Source organism: Notothenia coriiceps, unplaced genomic scaffold (genome assembly GCF_000735185.1).
Source record: "Notothenia coriiceps isolate Sejong01 unplaced genomic scaffold, NC01 NC01_scaffold00001080, whole genome shotgun sequence".
Taxonomy (NCBI): domain Eukaryota; kingdom Metazoa; phylum Chordata; class Actinopteri; order Perciformes; family Nototheniidae; genus Notothenia; species Notothenia coriiceps.
Window position 1 is genome coordinate 182,496 of NW_011333781.1, and position 19,877 is coordinate 202,372.

A 19,877-nucleotide genomic window follows, 5' to 3' on the forward strand; every position below is an offset into this window, starting at 1 on the left:
GCAAGGTATTGTGGGAATTTCCCCAAGAAACCGATTAAACTTTACAATAGTCATAAATTATCTTTTATCATTATGACTAAATGGGATTTACAATTTCTGAGGGTAATTCAAGATAAAAGAGGTGGACTTAAAAGGTACCATGTTTGAATGAATACATTTAGTCAACAAAATAAAATACAGAAACAACATTTCAGTGCACTTTTAACCCTACATTATCGCATAGACTGATATATCCTATACTCCCCTTCAACATTGACTGTCCTGGTTTCAGCAGTGTTTTAGAGGAACTATTGAAATGTAAAATGTGCATGTACATATTAATATCAATGTACATATTGATTCATCACTAAACATTTTCCAGTAATATTAATCAGGCGGCGGCCTATGTAAGAAATGAAATAAGTAGTCCATAAATCATATTATATCAATCGATAGAAAATAAATGGTCAACTATATTAATAATTGTTTCATGTTTATTCACATCTGTAAACATAAGCTTAAAGTTGAGCTTGTTGCATGATTCTTCGGTATGTCAATTAAATGTAATCAGTGATAAGTCGAAGAAATATTTATGAAACTTAATCATATTAAATATGTAACAACAATAATAATACTAATACTGTGACTTGTGTAACTTTACCTTAAATACTCTATATTGCTCGGTATAAATTAATTTAGATGTTTTTAATGTTTGAGCTCTCCAACAAACTGGAAGAAAAAAAATGACAGTGAAAGGTCAAACTGTCACTGAACGCACCTCGGCCGCTTTTCACCCAGGATGCACCTGTCCAACTGAACTGTCTGAGAAAAGCCATTTTGTTGTGCTAGCTAGCTAACGCTATGTGGTTAAAGAAAGCCACTAAAAATATGGGTCTGTTACCTCAACGCTAACTCTCGTTTTTCCTTGTTTCTTTACCGGCGCAGTGATATACCTCTGTAAGTAGGCAGCACTGGCATGGACTAACGTTATTCGGAAAACAAGCTGAAGTGTTCAGAAGAAGACGGTAGCTGGTAGCTAAAGTGTGCTGCAGTTTCAGATAACACACTGTTAGCTAACATTAGATATCTGTTTACTTCACCTACGGTAGTTATGGTTTTTTTTCTGATTGATTTACGTTGGTCAGTGTGTGGGTGTTTGTAAATGTTTTTTTAAATACACTTTGGCTGCCCACCAAAGACAACTGGTTCAACAAAGAGTCTGTGACAGTGAGTAATAAACAGGCGACTGGACTATCAAACAGTAACTAAGAAAGAAAATAAGCATACAGCGTTGAACCCTCACGCTAATCTGATAATGGCAGAGGACACCCGACAGGACAAGAGGGCCAGCTTCTCAGCCCTGACGGAGCATAACACCAACGGGATGGCCCGGAGCTCCGCCGTGGCCTCCAGCAAGAGTGGCGCTTCAAAGAAATTAGTGATCAAGAATTTCAAAGGTACTGTCCCTGGTCGTTTTCACCTTCTTTACCTAACAGCGTCACTTCATATCTTTTATAATACTGAGCGTGTAACTTTTAGATGATGCTGTCAAAAAAAGTTGGGTACATATTGTTTTTTTTTTACCCAAAATGGTCTGATTAGAGCAATTTCAAAAAATTCCCAAATTGGGATCAGTAAAGTACCATCTTATCTTATGTCCGATTTTAATAGGCTTTGATTTTGTAACCACACATGCACACATCTCCTAGTTATTTTTTTTTTCTCGATTCATTTTTTTATTTGGCGTCACAACTTCTGTTTGTCCCATCAGATTTTAGCACGCATTGATTGTAGTAGACTTATTCAGTTATTAATAATATAATAAATAAGACTATGATAATGTGATGTTTTATTTTTTTAATAACTTTTATATTGTATAATAACAAATACATACACATGTACCTCTTACAATGACTGTGCATCTTTTTGGCTGCTATTGATAGATTAAATAGTAATTTTGTGCAATCATTTGACAACTTGTGATAGGATGCCATTATTATTGTTTTTGTTTATCAACTAATAATTGTGACAGAGCTTTATAGCTAACAAACACTTGCTTTCAATACAGGCAGCCAAGCATTTATTTAGGAATACATATGTGCAAACTTCTACTGAACAAAGTATATCCAACTTATGTACTATTTATTAAACAAAAAGTCACAACATTTATGTTCTCACCTGGTCCACAGTATGTGGTGTAGGCCTTGGTTTATTGTCCGTTATTATCCCAAAAATGACAATTAAAAACACATTTAAACCTGCAACTTATCATGTATCGGTTAAACACGTGAAACCATGTTTTAAGATGCAAAATATATTTTTTATTTTCATTATATGCTTCCTTGTATCTTCTTTGGCAATATCTCATTTGTATTCATTGACATTGTTGCTTTTTTCTCTCCAACAGACAGGCCAAAGTTAGCCGAGAACTACACCGAGGATACATGGCTGAAGCTACGAGATGCAGTGGGAGCCATCCAGAACAGCACCTCTATCAAGTACAATCTGGAGGAGCTCTATCAGGTAGCTACAACTACAATTTCTACATATCAAAAGTGGTACTCATCATTTGCAATAAATTACCAAGAATAGCTTTAAATCAAGAAATAATGTGACAAACATTAACTTTTTTTCTGCTCTTGTTTCTCTCCCTTGTCTCTCTTTCTTGAAGGCGGTAGAAAACCTGTGTTCGTATAAAGTCTCCCCCACGCTGTACAAGCAGCTACGGCAAGTGTGTGAAGATCATGTGCAGGCCCAGATCAAACAGTTTAGAGAATATCCTTTTTTTGTGAACAGACACATAACTCACGCCACGTGTTGAAGCTGTGAACACATTTTGAATCATGATGCATTGTGTCACTGAGTCTCTCCTGGCAGTTAGTAAATTATCTCAAAACGTTGGAAATCAAACTGCATTTGGTCTGTTCTCAGCCCTGTTGAATACTGCGCTGCAGAAATGTTCATTTAGTAATCCTCTTCAGATCAAGCAGCCCATGACTCATATAAGAGTACGATGTGATGGTCTAAGGACAGAGGGTGTCGTATTGTCATACTGATATTCTGTACAAACTAACATTTGTGATATTGGGCTATATAAATAAACATTGATTGATTGATTGATTGAAGAGAAGACAGTTGGACCAGCCTTTACTTACTGCAGCGATTTAAGCCAAAATGCAGTGCTAATATTTATTACAAACTTGTAGCTTTATTTGTACATGTATATGAGATTTAACAGATGGCTTTCAACTTAATTTAGAAAGTGTTGGCCCTCCTGTTACACCTCAGGTGTTGTTGCAGTCTTTTCTCACAAGAGGTCAACATACAACAAGTTTGACAGCTTTCTAATCCTAAACAAAAGGGCTGTTTGTCTGTTATAGGCAAAGCAATTACAGGACCGTTTTAATTAATGTAATCATATTTCATTTCCAAAAAGAACAGTTTTTAGACTGTATTTAGGTGGACTTGATTTATGCCCCCCCCCCCCTCTAATAAGACCTACAGAATGTTCAGTAAAGAGTAAACAGATTGCTTTTACCTAACTTGAACCCCAAATCTTTTTGAGCAAATAAGTGAGATAAATGGTTTATGTCATGCTTGCTAACAGAAGGATACTTTGAACATGTGTGAAGGTTTTCCCTTAACATGGAGCTCACAGAGTCTTTGGACAACCTTTCCTTCCTGAAGCGAATTAATCGCTGCTGGCAGGATCACTGCAGGCAAACTGTAAGTGGGATGTTTGACAAACATGCAAATCAAAATCAAAACTGTTTGAGTAAGAAAGTTTCCTTTCAGACTTTTGTTGTTTTTCTCTTTTATAGATAATGATCCGAAGTATCTTTCTCTTCCTGGACCGTACCTATGTGCTGCAGAACTCCCTACTGCCCTCCATCTGGTAAAGCTACAGTTTATGCAAACATGCTTTCTTTATTCTGTCTGTCAAGTTGTATCAGGAGGCTAATGCTATGATTCCTACCATGCAGGGACACTGGGTTGGAGCTGTTTCGTACCCACATTGTGAGTGACAGCGGGGTTCAGAAACGGACAGTAGACGGCATCTTGGAGCAGATAGAACTGGAGCGGAACGGAGAGACAGTCGACCGGAGTCTGATCAGGAGTCTGCTGGGCATGCTGTCAGACCTGCAGGTACCTAAGCCCCTGGTTCATTACTAACAAACTAGTTGACTTGAGTTTATGTCATTGTTTTTACACCCAGAAACCTTCTATCTTTTGTTCAGGTTTACAAAGATTCCTTTGAGGAGAGGTTTTTGATCGATACCAATCGTCTGTACGCTGCAGAGGGACAGCGGCTGATGCAGCAGAGAGATGTGAGTGGGAGGATTCCTGGATATTTGATGTATTGATCACTAATCCGTCACACACTTGATGCCATCACATGCAACTGCTCTGAACCTTCATGTCCATGTGTCCAGGTGCCTGAGTACCTGCACCACGTGGCTCGTCGGCTGGAGGAGGAGAACGATCGAATCATGAGCTACCTCGACCAGAGCACTCAGTAATTTGTTTTTAAATATTTAACTCTCGAAAATCTGAATTCCATAATTAACACTTTTTAATACAAAACAACAACGCATGTGCATACCAAGAGAAACGCATAGAGAGAACATAAATAACCATTCATTATAATTTCTTCCCAGACATGAACACAGGGTAAACCTATAATACAATACCATTAGGGGCCTCTGTAAATAGATAAATAAGTGCCTGGGGTTTTTAAATGTACTTTTTGTAGACAAATGGTTCATTATAGTGTCAGGTGTTTGCTTACATTTCTAGTCCAGAGTGTTAGTCTACTACAAATAAACACGACGTTTATCTTCTGTTAACTTGGTTTATTCAATCAACGTGCACAACACCAATACAGAGCCATTAACGAACAGAGGACCTCCCGCTCCTGGTCGACACAGACAAACTGCGCATGCGTTTCACAGCTTCAAGAGGGCAACCTAGACTACCGTAAGGCCAGTAGTATAGACGCAAAGAGATTACATGTTAACACAGAGCCCTATGTTAAATTCCCTTAACATCTTCTTTGTCATTCTTTTTACTATAATCCCTTTGTTTGATTTTTAATAACCCACATTAGTAAAGCATGTGTATAGCTCTAATTGTCTAATACTGGTAAAATCCACACTATTCAGAGGTTACAGCTTTGTTTATTATTCTTAAGTCCACAAATAGTTAAGAAACTTAACCTGGAAAAGTTGCTATGCAAAAATGTCATTTTATTGAATGAATAAATGGACAAACCTTTCATGTATGCGTTTATTATATCTATACATGTTCTCTCTCTTTCCCACGTACCTTTCAGGAAACCACTTATTAGCTGTGTTGAGAAACAACTTTTAGGAGAACACATGACTGCAATGCTACAAAAAGGTACGTCTGCGTTCCTGTACTTACACATCCGTCCCTTTTTGAAATCTGTGAATTAAGTGTTGTTAATGTGAAATTGCTAAAATGCTGTAACATTCATATGGACATAACAAAATATGCAATAATAGTGTAATTTGTTTTATTCCAGGACTGAGCACCATGCTGGATGGGAATCGTGTGACTGAGCTGTGCCTCCTCTACCAGCTCTTCAGCAAGGTGAAGGGCGGACTCCCCACACTGCTGCAGTTCTGGAGGGATTACATTAAGGTAAACATACATACCTCACACACACAGAAAGCATTACTATCAAGAAGAACATGGTCTGAGAGATGCATTTGCACATTGATGAATCTGTCCCTGGTCTCAGTCCTTCGGTGGAGAGATTGTCTGCACTCCAGAGAAAGACAAGGACATGGTGCAAGACCTGCTGGACTTCAAAGACAAGATGGACAACGTTGCACAGAACTGCTTTGCGAGGAATGAGGGATTCATCAACGCCATGAAGGAGGCCTTCGAGACCTTCATCAACAAGAGGCCCAACAAACCCGCTGAGCTTATTGGTGAGTCAGGCAAATGAATGACATGGCAGTTGTTACTCATAAACATACCTTTTTAATTAGGTTTCTTTAGTTATAGCCTGTAATTATAGTTGCCTGTAATAATATATTGCTTCCAATCCAGCTAAATATGTGGACTCTAAGTTGAGAGCGGGAAACAAAGAGGCTACAGAGGAAGAGCTGGAGAGGATCCTGGATAAGATAATGATAATCTTCCGTTTCATACACGGTCAGTTTCACTTCCGTCATCAATGCTCGCTGTCTCAGACAAATGTTGCTCTCAACCACTATGAAGCGTTTAACACTGTGATAAGAGCTTTTTATCTGTGTTGTCTTTTACTCCAGGAAAAGATGTGTTTGAGGCTTTTTATAAGAAGGACTTGGCCAAGCGTCTGCTGGTTGGAAAGAGTGCTTCTGTTGACGCTGAAAAGTCCATGCTCTCCAAGCTCAAACATGGTGAGTCGAAAGTCAGGGAAGTAGCTGTTCTTTTGTCTTAAATATAAATTCCAGAATTAGTAAAAAAAATGATTGTCCGTTGAGTGTCTTCATGGCATTTGGAGCATGCAGACGCTGTGTCAGAGAGCTTGGGAGTAGAGCTGACAAACTGAAAATAATGTCAGATAATCACCGCAGCGCCGCACACGGATAATGATTTGAATGCATGCTTCTGTTAGTTACCTGCCAGTTGTTAGGCTTCATGGCATGGTTTCATACTTTTCTGGGATAGTCTGTTATCTCATTGAAGTCAAAAAGGAAATGAAAATCTGCTCAAAGATTGTAGGTCAACCCCTTGAGGAACGCTATGACTCATGATATTAATGCAGGTGTTCAACACTGTATTGAAGTCCAATCATGTCCTGAACGGAAAATAAAAACATCCCATTATTGGAGATGCATGGTTAGACTAAACTGAGAGACAGTTTAATCCAAGATCAGATGTCGGCTGAAGGGTCTTGAATGTATTGTCTTCTATGATGATAAACATTTTAAATATATGTATTTGTTTATTTTCGTCTTCCATATTTTGTGTTTGTTCAATGGCGCTGCTGTAGTGCAACAACATTTTTAGACTTTATCTGATCATGAAGTTTCATTCTCACTATGATCATTGTCAACATGACGAGCGCTCGTGTGTAGGTATGAGAAGGATTCAATGTTTTGTGGTTTTGACTTCCTCCAGAGTGCGGAGCAGCCTTCACCAGCAAGCTGGAGGGGATGTTCAAGGACATGGAACTGTCCAAAGACATCATGATCCAGTTCAAACAGGTACTCCACATAAATACCAATATTAGTAGAATACAAATATTGATGCCATATTGCAGTATCTGTATGTGTTTTGATGTGCGCTATTATAAAATGTATGAGTCTTCTGCTCAGCATATGCAGAACCAGAGCGAGCCGAGCAACATTGAACTCACTGTGAACATCCTCACTATGGGCTACTGGCCTTCATACATACCCATGGAGGTCCACTTGCCCCCAGAGGTACGCACGTCTTTGTTTGGGTTCCTTAATGTGCACTCTGTGCTTAGACCAAAACACTGAAGCATCTAGGGAAGCAGTTTTCTATTTTGTTTGAACTACAGTTTGAGCATCAGACTATTTGTTTAAACAATATTTAGCCTTTCATTTGTTCTATTTTAGTGTGATGATTTAAAGTAGTTATTTGGGAAACACTTTTCATTTTCATGCACAAAATAATCAGTTTAGCCCACATTCTCCTAAAAACATTCCTGCTAAGCTGCTTACATGGCTAATGGAAATGAATATTTCACTGGTTTTCCTGTTTACATGCAGCCATCAAAATACTCACCACTTATTTTAAGTTTTAAGCATATCCATCTTGTCTTAACCAAAAAATGCTTAATTTGAATGCCTAATTCATAACATTACATTATATGCTGTATATAAAACCCATAACAAATTCAGAATATTGTCAATAGTTGTAAACAACATGAAATCTGGTTTCACAGAGTTGTACTATTGTGTCTTCATACTGATGATCTCTTAGCAGAGTCATCACCCGATCCCTAACAGACTCTCTCTTTGTGTTTGTGCAGATGGTGAAACTCCAGGAGGTGTTCAAGTTGTTCTACCTGGGGAAGCACAGTGGGAGGAAGCTGCAGTGGCAGCCCACACTGGGCCACGCTGTACTAAAGGCAGAGTTTAAGGAGGTAAGGGCATAATGCACACTGAAAGAGAAAAGGCCTGGGAAAGCCTTCACACTTAAAATCATTCCTTTTTGCCACAGGGGAAGAAAGAGCTGCAGGTGTCGCTGTTCCAGACGCTGGTGCTGCTGATGTTCAATGAGGGAGAGGAATTCAGCGTGGATGAGATCCGCACTGCCACAGGCATAGGTTAAACACGTCTTCAAACATGTAGTACAACTATTCTATTGTGTGAGAGGGGCCTGGGTGTCACAGACTGTCTCTTGTCCTGCACAGAGGAGGGAGAGCTCAGGCGGACGCTGCAGTCCCTGGCCTGCGGAAAGGCTCGCGTCCTCAACAAGAACCCTCGAGGGAAGGACGTGGAGGACGGAGACCGCTTCAATTTCAACAATGATTTCAAACATAAACTGTTCCGCATCAAGATCAACCAGATCCAGATGAAGGAAACGGTAAAAAATCGTTCTTTCTTTTGATGTTTTGATATATGGATGTTAGTAGCAAAGAAAGCTTGACGCTGTTCTTGCAATGTATGTTTTTCTATATGCAGAAGGATGCTAGGGATGCAAGATATTGGTTTTTTGAAACCGATACCGATAACTTCCTGCTTCTCAAGACCGATACCGATAATATATATATATATATATATATATATTAAATGTACCTGTAGTTTTTTCCTCGTTTTAGCCCTGGGGTCGTCTCTGGCAAACTTCTTGCCTTTTTCAAAAGCCTCGTCGATAGGTAAAAGCCCCGGTGCCTTTGCAGCTGGCTTTGGATTCGCCGCTAGTTTAGCAGCGCAGGCGTCTTCGTACGCTTTTAACACACCATCGTAGCGATGGCGATGTTTCAGGTGACTAATCAGGTTGGAAGTATTATAGCTCGTTGCCTTTTTCCCTCCTCGTGGAACTTCTGCATTGCATTTGTTAATACAAATAGCAAGCGAACTATCTAACTCTGAAACTTTGAAATAGTCCCATACTACCGACGACATGTTTGTTTACTGTCCTGGCTTCACGGCCGCACACCATTTACGTCACAGCCAGGCATGAGTTAGGGAGCGCTGGATTTGTGAAAAACTCCCCTCTTCCTAAACCACTAATACCACAGTACTGGCAAAACGGGAGGAGCCGAGTGAAAAACAAGCGCCCCTCATCCCAACCCACCCACACCGCAGTATTTTTTAATTTTTTTTTACCCAAAAAATATATTGTTTATTATCGGGGCTATTAATACTTTTATCGGGTTTATCGGGATGACGTCATAATTCCTAATATCCTAATGTTGCACCACTAATATGTACGCATTGTTCTTACAGGTAGAGGAGCAGGTAAGCACCACAGAGCGCGTCTTTCAAGACAGGCAGTATCAGATCGATGCAGCTGTGGTGCGCATCATGAAGATGAGGAAGACCCTCAGTCACAACCTCCTGGTGTCAGAGCTCTACAACCAGCTCAAGTTCCCCGTAAAGGTGAACACTCCTAAGCTTCTTCTTATTCTTTGAATTGATAACTGATTTCTATAACGTCCATTTCTAGAATGTAGTATGAAAACACTTAGAATGCATTATCACCTGCGTATAGCATGGTTTAATTATATTTATGAGCACTGATGGACATTGTTAAAATGAGGTATAAGCATTTACTTGAAATGGGCATTTGGGGACTGAGGTGATTTAAAAATAAATATTGACTTTCACTCCAATACACTATTGCTATACAAATGGGACCAGCCCTTTTTAAAGTACTATGATACTTGTGCCTTGTTACTCATTCTAAAATATTTTATATTATGAATATTTACAAGTGTTAACTTAAATTTGACATCTATTTAAGCGCATTATAACTCATTGTAAGTCAAATCCATGGTACAATCATTGAGTCATTTAACTGTTACCTTTCTAGATATTTTTTATACACACACACACACACACACACACACACACACACACACACACACACACACACACACGAAGCTCATAGTTGATTTTCTTTCCTGTCTGCAGCCGGGCGATCTGAAGAAGCGGATCGAGTCGCTCATAGACAGAGACTACATGGAGCGTGACAAGGAGACTCCTAACCAGTACCACTATGTTGCCTGAAGGGATACAGCTGTTACTGCCATGCTTTCCTCAGAGCAAGCGTACAGCTGGCCCCCCTAAACACAGCATAACGGCCCTCCAGCCACCCGACTCTCCTCTGGTGCCCATCTTCCCCTCCATCCAGGATCCTGGACGCATCGTCCCGATCACACAGAGCTCCAGAGAGACGAGAGACACTTGGCTGTACCGTTCCCACTCTGCGTTACCTTTAGTGGCTCGGGGCTGGGGGAGTGGCCCGGGTTGTTGATGGTTGGTTTATGTGACTTACAAATCTGCTAATGCAAAACTCAACTGAAAATGATTAGCACTTTCCTCTGTTTTTGTTTCGTTTTTTCCCTCCCAGGATTTTGATTTATTTCCCCCTCTCCATCACGCTGTTCTAAAATCACATATTTTGTACTATAGTTGGTTTGTCTTGAGTTTATATTGTTTTTTTTGTTCAAGGCTTTCCCCTTGGGAATGGCTGTGTAAACTGCTGAGTGTAAACCTGGTTGGTTGGTATGGCAGAGAAACAGCTTTTAAGGACAAAAAAAGACTTAAGAAGATGAAATGGGTCAGATGTGTTTGGGTATGAGGGGAGGGTTTATTGCTCAGAAGCTAAACAACATGCAGGCAGGCCACTTGGGTATTTCTTTGGGTATCTTCTATGTTCTGACCAAAATGTCCAAATGTCATGTGCTGACGTTTTTGTAGATCAGATTGTATTACGTGTAAGAGTGAGACAAAGTGAACCTGAATAAATGGATATTTAATGATTCAATTCATAATTTGTAGATAAATAGCTAGTAGTAGTGTTGATATTTTCTTTATTTGAATACATGTCTTCCATCTTGCCTCTTTTCAGCTTGATCATGCTACATAGTTCAGTGTGCGAACAGTGTGCAACTCATTCAGTCCAATATGATTTCATCAAATGGTGAATCTTGATTAAAACAAAACAATTTCCAATGGGATCAGAGCAGATGGGCTTTAATGTATCAAGAATCTTGTCTTGTAGGCATCATTGAGGTTTGCAGTTTAAGTATCAAAACATTGACATTACTTAGATCAGAAGTCATTTAAACACCACAACACTATAATTTCCTTTTCGGGCCTTGTATCACTCCCTAAATAATACAAGTTGTCCGTTCTCTTTCCAATCAGTTTTGAGTTATCTTCAAATCATTTTTGATTCAAAGGCACTAAGGTTTTACTTTTCTGATAAACGAGCCATTCGGGATGAAATGAAAGCATATTTCTTAATACTTTCACGGCAGGGAATGTACAGCTTTTTATATATCACTTAGAAATAGATATTAAATCAATGAGAACTTGTCTGACATTCTAGTCTTAATAAAACAAGAAAATGGCATGTATTTTGTTAAAACACAAGTTGAACTATGCAGGGAGATTTTAGCAGGGCCCTGATAAGTCTTGTGGAGCAGCATTAAAGCAGCCTCTGCGTTCCTTCTAGGGTTTGCACACCCTCGTGAATTGATGATGGTGTCAGCTGACTTCCCACCACAACACATGCAGCCTGCACAGGGTCTGTCTGCACTCGCATGCTGACTTCCTATATTGTAATCTTGACGTTGTTCTTCAGATGATACATGATGTGTAATATAGCTGATATCTTACATGGCATGCTAAAGTGTACTTTCCCATTTCCATACCTTTAACCAGGCAGCTATTGTTTTAACAATGTTATGCTTTGCGTTTGTTTGAAAAGTGTCAGAAAGAGAAGGCAAACAAACCAAAGTAAAATGTTGTAAATGTTTTGGTGTTTCCCTCCTCCGATCATTATTACATTTTTAATAATTTTTAGCCTTGGCACATATAGCTTGTGTGAGTTCCCCGAAGGAGAAGTGTAATATTATTCCTGGAAGTGCACTATTTGTCTCATTATGTTTCTCTTTACACCCACTCGTCATTATGTACAGTTATGTAACTTCTTGATGATTAGTCATGTTTTTCAAACGCAGTATAGTAAAAAATGCATTACACTGTTACTCTCTGTGGACTACATTTGTGACATTCATGTAAATGGACCCAAAGACAGTTTATTAGGACTGCCTTTGATAGAGCTCGTGAAAGAAAGAGGAGAGGGGAGGGGGGGCGGGCTCACGTGACTGGGTGGGTGGCTCTTACTGCTACCAGTTCACATGACGATTGACGAGACATGGCTTATTCAGTCTGTGTGGCTGTATGACCGACAGCTAAACGCGTTTACCGAGAGAATACCAGCAGGACGTGCTTTAGGATTACTAAACAACGGGTTCCAACATCTTTGTTCAGCAGATACACGCTAACAACAACAACAACAACAACAACAACAACAACAGTGACGCCTCGATTTAAGCTAACGCTCCGTCAAGTCAAGTGCAGTACGTCGCGTAGACCCACCTGCGCCCTCAGCACCGACACAACACCACCTTTGTGTGCTCGACGCCATCTATTACCCAGGAAAGAAAGAGAGAAGAACTGTGACCGGAAAAGATGAGAGTCTATTACTCTTCCGCCGCGCTTATCATCGCCTGGCTTGCGGTTTTAGGTGAGTTTTATATGTAACAAAACACAACATAACCTTGGTCTGTTGTGGTGTCCGTTAGTGACAACATGAATCTCAATGCTAAACGTTCCATCAGTCGATTAATCGAATGGATGGAAACTTTTGTATCGATTGATCAAATTCTAGTTACAACTTCTCAAAATGGGACCCCTCCTCCTTGTGTTTCATTATAACACTGAAAGAGTGTGAACTGATGGTCAGACACATTGGTGGAGGAAATATCCAGATGCAAATGATTTGAGTAAAAGTACCAATACATTATTGTCAAAATACTTCCTGCATTCCTGTCCTGCATTCAAACGCTTACTTAAGTAATAGTGCAAAAGTATTATCAGAAAAATGTACTTAAAGTATAAACATTAACAGTTATCATTGTGCAGAAAAATGTGTGTATAATATAAAACATTTTAAAATAATTTGACTCTTTTCTGACTTAAAAAGACCAAAACTATTTGAAGATGTCACTTTGGACAATTCTTTCGATATTTGATAAATTAGTTGACAATTGACAAAATAAACTATCCTGACGATTCAGAAGAATGATGATTGACAATGTAATTAAATAAAAAAATGATCCTCGGTATGTTGTAGTAGCAACAGGTAAAGCTAGTAATATGTGTATAAGGTTGGCTAGTAATGAGGCAAGGAAAAAAGTCTTAAACTACCAGCATTGGATGTAGACATGTTCTATATTCATTCATGGCTTGACTTCATAATATAATAACTGAATAATATAATAAGGGACCTCATAGTGTCGGCAAGTAACCAGTTAAAAAAGACACATCCCTCCTAGTTTAAGCAAAAACGGATTGATGGATCCACTGCCCTTTACATTTGCATGTAGCTCCCTGTCGTAAAATCATCTTTCCTCATGTAGCAATGGCAAAACAGTCCCTGGACTTATTTCACTCGATTCTGATATATCAGCCAGGTGTTGTTAATGTTGTGGACCAGCAGGCTGGCCTCTTTGTTGTGCCATTTGACAGCTTCACATGACCGCTATGGCTTTGTGTTGCACACACAGCCCAGCAGAGGCCTACTGACAGTGTTGGTTTATGACCTTTTAATTGGCCTGACACACTCGCACACACAAACACAATGCTGACACATGAAAACAGGCCAGTGAAGTTGTTGAGTAGTTGCAGTATTGAGTATTGTAATACTCAAAAACTGACCATCGGACAACTGCAGTTGGGCGTTCCGTTTAGATTTTTCCACAGCCCCTGGTGACCTTTAGAGTTCAGTCCTCCTGGCGCAGCATTTCTTCGATACAAGCAGCAGAGTCAAGTCACTTTCTGTTTTGTTTTCCTCTCCACGCCGACTGTCTATTGCTGCTCTTGGCAGCTTGATACTTTGAACACGCAGCCGCTCTCACCTCATGATCAGATTGCAGTGTTGTGTAAACCCAATGCTGTGTGTTTACAGGGTGAACAGATGGGTGACATCGGGGTCAAGTTTCAGCAAAGTAGCAGCAGCAGAGGGAGTGTGTGATTTACAGAGAACCTCACAGGACTGAAGCACAGGCTTTTACCATAGTGATCAATACATTTGGAAAAGCTCATGTTAAAAGGAAGTGAGGTAAAGGATATGAGATAAATAAAATGTGTAAAAAATAGATCTCAGTCAGTCCGCTCAGTAATAAAGAGTAGTGAGATAGATTTATTGAGCTTATGGCCTACAAGACATATTCTCAATAGATCTATCTACTGTACATAGGCCTGTCACAATAAATGTTTTAATTATAGATACAATTGTTAATGTTTACTGAGTGGAATTTTTGTAGATTAAGCTAGAGGATCCATTTTATTTATTGTTCTGGTTGTCTGGCTTTATCCATTTTATTTTCTCAATTTATAAAAAAAAAACATTGTTATTCAATAAAAATAAATTCACTTTGAAAGGCTATTCATGCAATATAATACTATTATATTATCATTACATCAGTGGCATACAATTACAAAAATGTTGTTGAGCACAATTACTTATTGGACAACAAAAGTAGTACTTGTGACAGACCTCAACATTCATTGAAGTAAAATAAAAGAACATGCGCTGTTCAAAAGTGAACCAAAAGCAGTCAAAATCAACCACAAACTGCCTTCACTTCTCGCTAGACCTTCTGGGAAGTCTGAACATTGGGAAACTAGTGTATTGTGTTGTAACAACATGTTTGAGAATCCCAGCCACCATCACACACCCATACACACGTAACAGTGAGTTGGCCAATTCCAAGGCATGACGGCAATACCATGGTAATGACTCAGGTTCAGTTCACCTGTTGCAAGTAGCTGTGTGTGTGTGTGTGTGTGTGTGTGTGTGTGTGTGTGTGTGTGTGTGTTGTGTGATGTGTGTGTGTGGTGTGTGGTGTGTTGTGGTGTGGGTGTGTGTGTGTTGTGGTGTGTGGTGTGTGTGTGGTGGTGGTGTGTGTGTGGTGTGTGTTGTGTGTGTGTGTGTGGGGTGTGTGTGGTGTTGTGTGTGTGTTGTGTGGTGTGTGTGGTGTGTGTGTGTGTGTGGTGGGGTGGTTGTGGGGTGGGTGGGTGGGTGGGTGGGTGTGTGGTTAGTTGTCTGCTGACCTCTGATGGTGTCTGTGGGTACTGCCATGTAACACTGGTTATGTTGTAATAATCGTCATTGCCATCATTTGTACTTATTCTTTAAGTGGAATATAAATGCAGATAATAAATACAATTCAGGTCACATTGTGGATTAATAATTTGTGGTTTGCAAAATAAAAATTCTATACATATTGTTTATCATTGTGGCATGTTTGTAGTTTAACGAAAATCTGACACTCGAGTAGTATCACTAAGTTGTATATTTATCCAGAATAAAGGAGGAAGACAGCTGAAAATAAGTATTTTCTTTAGTATGTAGAATACACATTCCATGGTTACATCCAGATGTGCCGTACCACTGGGTTGAGGGCAAAGCGACCCATATTTTCAATGTTATAGCCCAAGAGATGCACAAGCGTTCGGTAATTAAGCCTATTATTGACCTTTTGACATTTGTCAAAGTGTTTGTGCAGTGTAATATTAAAGTGTTAGAAATGTTTCAAATATTTGTGACGAGAATAGTTCTGTTGCTCTTAATTGGGGGTAGCATTGAGAAATGCTACCCCCAATTAAGAGGATTTTGTCTGTTTTTGTCTACTGTTTTAAGACATTGAAGAATCGTGTCCTTATGCATTTTTTTTTAATTCAACTGTGTCTTCTGTATGCCTAATCGTCACTGTTGGCCTCCCTGTTCTCCTCCAAAGGTTGCATTCAGGCTGTTACACTTGAAGTGAAGGAAGGGAACTCCACCTGCATTAAGGCTGAGCTCTCTGCATCCTTCTCCGTCAAATACAACACCTCCAGCAGCACAGTACGTACAGTGAACACAGTATAATCATTTCCCAAAGCTTTAATATTGATTGCCTTGATATGTATCTGATTGTAAACTTGGGTTCTCTTTCCTCAGAGAACCATGCAGTTCCCTCTTCCCGACTCCACCACGGTGGATACAGCCAGCAGCTCCTGTGGCACAGAGGATAGCTCCCCGTGGCTGGTGGCCGTGTTTGGGCCCGGCCACGCGCTCGGGCTGAGCTTTTCGACCAATGGGAGCCTGTACAGTGTGGCTAACCTGACGCTGCAGTACAACCTCAGCGACACTTCTACCTTTCCTGATGCCAACAGCTCAGGTGAGAAAAACATGTCAACAAAACTTCCAGCGCAGTGCAGTTTGTGTGGTGTGGTAAAATGTACGCGATCCTTGTGTTGACAATAAAATTCTCACCATATTTTAATATATGAAGTAAGTGAAGAAAATGTTTTATTTATGGTGAGAAAAAAGGAGCAAAAGTGTGTGCTTATATTTTCTGCAACTAGCAAGTTTATACACATTTTAAACCTCCTAGTGAATTCACATTAAAACAACATATGCAGTTATACCACTCAGGCACCATATTGATTTTTTATATGTTTGATTTTGTCCCAGGTGTAATCACTCTGGTGTCAGCTTCAGTTGGGATCTCGGCGACGCTCAACACCACCTACCACTGCGTGAGCCCCTCCACTTTTGCAGTAGGTGGAGCGACTGTCACTTTCTCTGACATGAGGCTGGAGGCGTACATGCCAGGAAACGAGCTGAGTCCAACAGGTACCACTGGGAGGGATTGTGGGTTATTCTGACCTGCTTCTTGATGGTGGATTACACATTTATTTTGAATTTGTTTCGTCACAGAAAGCATATGCATGGCAGATCCGACCAGCTCTACAGCTCCACCTACCACTGCCGGAACCACAACAACCGCAGCTCCAGCCCCCACCCCCATCCCCACCCCCCCAGGAACACCTGAGCGAGGCACCTACTTTGTGAACAAGGGCAACGGCACTCAGTGTCTCCTGGCCCAAATGGGACTGCAGCTCAACTTCACCTATTTCTCTCGTTCTCAGAATAAGGTAACAGTTAGCTTCACAAGAAACACAATAAACATGTTGTCTGGCGAGTTGATGAAAAATGGCCGCTGAGAGCACAATGGAGTGCGCACCATTCGCACCTGCCACCTGTCAGTTTTAGCCAGAGAGCCACTTCCATCTCCTGAATGCAATGAAGTGACAGAAAAGGGGGAAATAATGTTAGCCCAGGATTGAGAACGGATTACTGGTTATTACATCCTTAATGGTGTATCTCCCCTATTATATATTTTGATAAGAACAACATTTAACTTCCATGTATGCCGAGTGCGTACTTTTGTAGAGACAGCAAAAAATCTAGCACTTTAACTATGTCGAGTTTGAAGTGCTGATTTTTGTGAATCAAGGGCTTGGCAGTGCTGTTAGGGGTGCATTTGATGTTTAATTTTAGTGCACATCATTTAGTTTTATTTGCAAAGGTTTAGAAACCTCCCCCCCTTCAGTCTATTATGTATAATAACCTTCAAGTAAACAAAATGTATCTTTGTCTACTTTTCCAGACTGTACAGGAAATATTAAACCTGACTCCCAATCTGACAACTTCATCAGGCTCATGTGAAGCCAGCAGTGCTTCCTTGGTTTTGACACAGGGGCAAATCACCACGCTCAACTTCACCTTTAATCTGGTAAGATCTTCCTGCGCCTGTTGAGCAGGTTGCTCTATAGTCAATGTGTTTCCATTTGAGTGTGTGGATACACATTTTCTTTCATTCCAATTGCCTCCTCAGAACTCCACGAGCAAGAAGTACCACCTGAGTGGAATAACCCTGCTGGCTGACATGGCTGATGCCACTGGTACGTCATTTGTCAGAGGCAACATGACTTTTTGTCTTGGCTCTGATTAGCTTAATTCAACTATGACTGATCTTTCCCTCTCCACAGCTCCCATCTCTGCCAGTAACAGCAGTCTGGACTACCTGCGCAGCACCCTCGGACGCTCCTACATGTGCAACGCAGAGCAGACTCTGGCTGTGGTGCCAAGCTTTTCTCTCAACACATTCAGACTGCAGGTCCAGCCATTTCAAGTCACCACTGACCAGTTTGATACAGGTACAAATACTTTGTGTAACCATCCCTGCTGAGGTGATGGCCTTGTTGTTTGTTCGGAGGAGTAGGTTGCCCTCTGCAAAGTGCCATTTCACAGATGTACCGCAGACCACTGCAGTTAACATAGACATGTTGGAAGAAGAAGTACGCATATTTAACAGTAAACTCCTTTCTTACAGTGAGAATATAAGAGTTGGCTGAGAAGATTAAAACCACTTGTTATGTCTGTGAAAATAAAAATAAATAAAGAATGTAACCACTTATAATCACGACTTTAGGGACAACTTAAGGGACTGACATTGAAGTAGTATTCTCATCTAACTCTTGGCAGGAAAGTGAATTACCACATGCCACAAAATGTAAAGCTTATTTTTTTGTTGCATTATGCTACCACTAACAATCACAAAACCAGAACCATTTGAATATTGAGCAGGACTCAAGCACCCTCCCTCAATTCAAGTTGCATTTCAATATTTAAAAAAGGCACTAGAAGTGGTCAACCATAATAATATATAGATCCAAAATTCTGCAATGTGACACAAACTTGTCCCGTTTGTCTCCAGCGGAGGAGTGTCAGATGGACCAGGACCTGATGCTCATCCCCATCATCGTCGGAGCAGCTCTGGCCGGCCTGGTGCTGATCGTCCTCATCGCTTATCTAATAGGAAGGAAGCGGAGCCATGCTGGATACCAGACCATCTGAGTGGACCCCTTCATTTCACTTCAGCCTGACAGACTGGGCGGGGGGGGGGTGAACCAGCGTGTGAGAAAGAGCTAGTAATACACTGTGGACACGAGCATGACTGAATGAAAACAGTTACTCTGGGGCGAGAGTGCATGTTTTTGCATATCCTATGTGACCTCTGGATTTTTTCTTTCACTTTGTCTGTGAGATGATGAGAAGCCAAAGACCTGCTAGTTTTAGACGGTGTGCAACTTGATGAGTCTTCAAAGAATCACTGAGGGAGGCAGATTGAATTCGTTGTGGCAAGTCCATTGTAAGCTGTTTTCGTTTGTTCCATTAAGTTCTAGGATTTGGTTGAATTTGCTTGAACTGCTGTTTTTATCTGTCATTATTTATAAAACATCATGAAATACCCCATACAAATAAAGAGGAATTTGTGTGCTAGTAAAAAAGTGTTTAAAGTTAGGTGGAGTTACTCCTACATGCTTATTATTTGTTAAAGTTTATGAGCTAAAGATAATCCTGCGCCAAGAAAAGGGAAAGCTCTTATTGTTTTCCAGCCATAATACTCCACAGTGAAGAAGACTGTCCCCAAAGCACACTGAGGCAGTTTCATTCTGATTAAACAGTCGGGTTATTGTTATGTGCAGAGCTGCTTTGTGTGAACAATGTGTTGTGGTTTGACACAGAGTGCGACTTTGCATTACTAAAATGTATTTAAAATCCCAAGTAAAAATGTGCATGGATTATTTTTCCATTCTTGCTTTCCCCGACTCTTGAAAGATGTGTTAATATAAATTGTGATTTGATCTTTTATTTTTATAGAAAATGGTTTGATCTCGTTTTCTATTATACATCCTACTGAAAGTTAATTAAAATCTTAAAACTCCAGCACTGATATATATTTTTGAGTATGAAATCATAAAGGAGTTAGCTCTGAGCTG

General features: G+C 40.2%; 2 protein-coding genes across 3 annotated transcripts; both read left to right on the forward strand.

Moving 5' to 3' along the window:
• The first annotated feature begins 783 nt into the window (after positions 1-783).
• On the forward strand, positions 784-10,963 carry cul4a (cullin 4A). 2 transcript variants are annotated; one of them, XM_010786501.1, is made up of 20 exons: positions 784-1,436; positions 2,387-2,502; positions 2,651-2,754; positions 3,636-3,705; positions 3,801-3,874; positions 3,963-4,125; positions 4,218-4,307; positions 4,413-4,495; positions 5,312-5,379; positions 5,525-5,643; positions 5,744-5,936; positions 6,058-6,162; positions 6,279-6,389; positions 7,114-7,199; positions 7,320-7,418; positions 7,994-8,107; positions 8,185-8,290; positions 8,378-8,550; positions 9,414-9,566; positions 10,101-10,963. In XM_010786501.1, exons 1-20 carry the CDS (start codon positions 1,295-1,297, stop codon positions 10,194-10,196), a joined length of 2,265 nt encoding a protein of 754 aa, XP_010784803.1. In that variant the 5' UTR covers positions 784-1,294; the 3' UTR covers positions 10,197-10,963. The 2 variants fall into 2 exon arrangements, with proteins under 2 accessions (XP_010784803.1, XP_010784797.1); XM_010786495.1 differs by having other exon boundaries at positions 785-1,436; positions 7,311-7,418.
• Positions 10,964-12,314: 1,351 nt separating this feature from the next.
• lamp1a (lysosomal associated membrane protein 1a) lies at positions 12,315-19,822 on the forward strand. Its single transcript, XM_010786514.1, has 9 exons — positions 12,315-12,726; positions 16,004-16,110; positions 16,207-16,426; positions 16,723-16,884; positions 16,969-17,186; positions 17,702-17,827; positions 17,930-17,996; positions 18,084-18,251; positions 18,812-19,822. The coding sequence occupies exons 1-9, from the start codon at positions 12,672-12,674 to the stop codon at positions 18,949-18,951; spliced, it is 1,263 nt and encodes a 420-aa protein (XP_010784816.1). The 5' UTR covers positions 12,315-12,671; the 3' UTR covers positions 18,952-19,822.
• Positions 19,823-19,877: the final 55 nt, after the last annotated feature.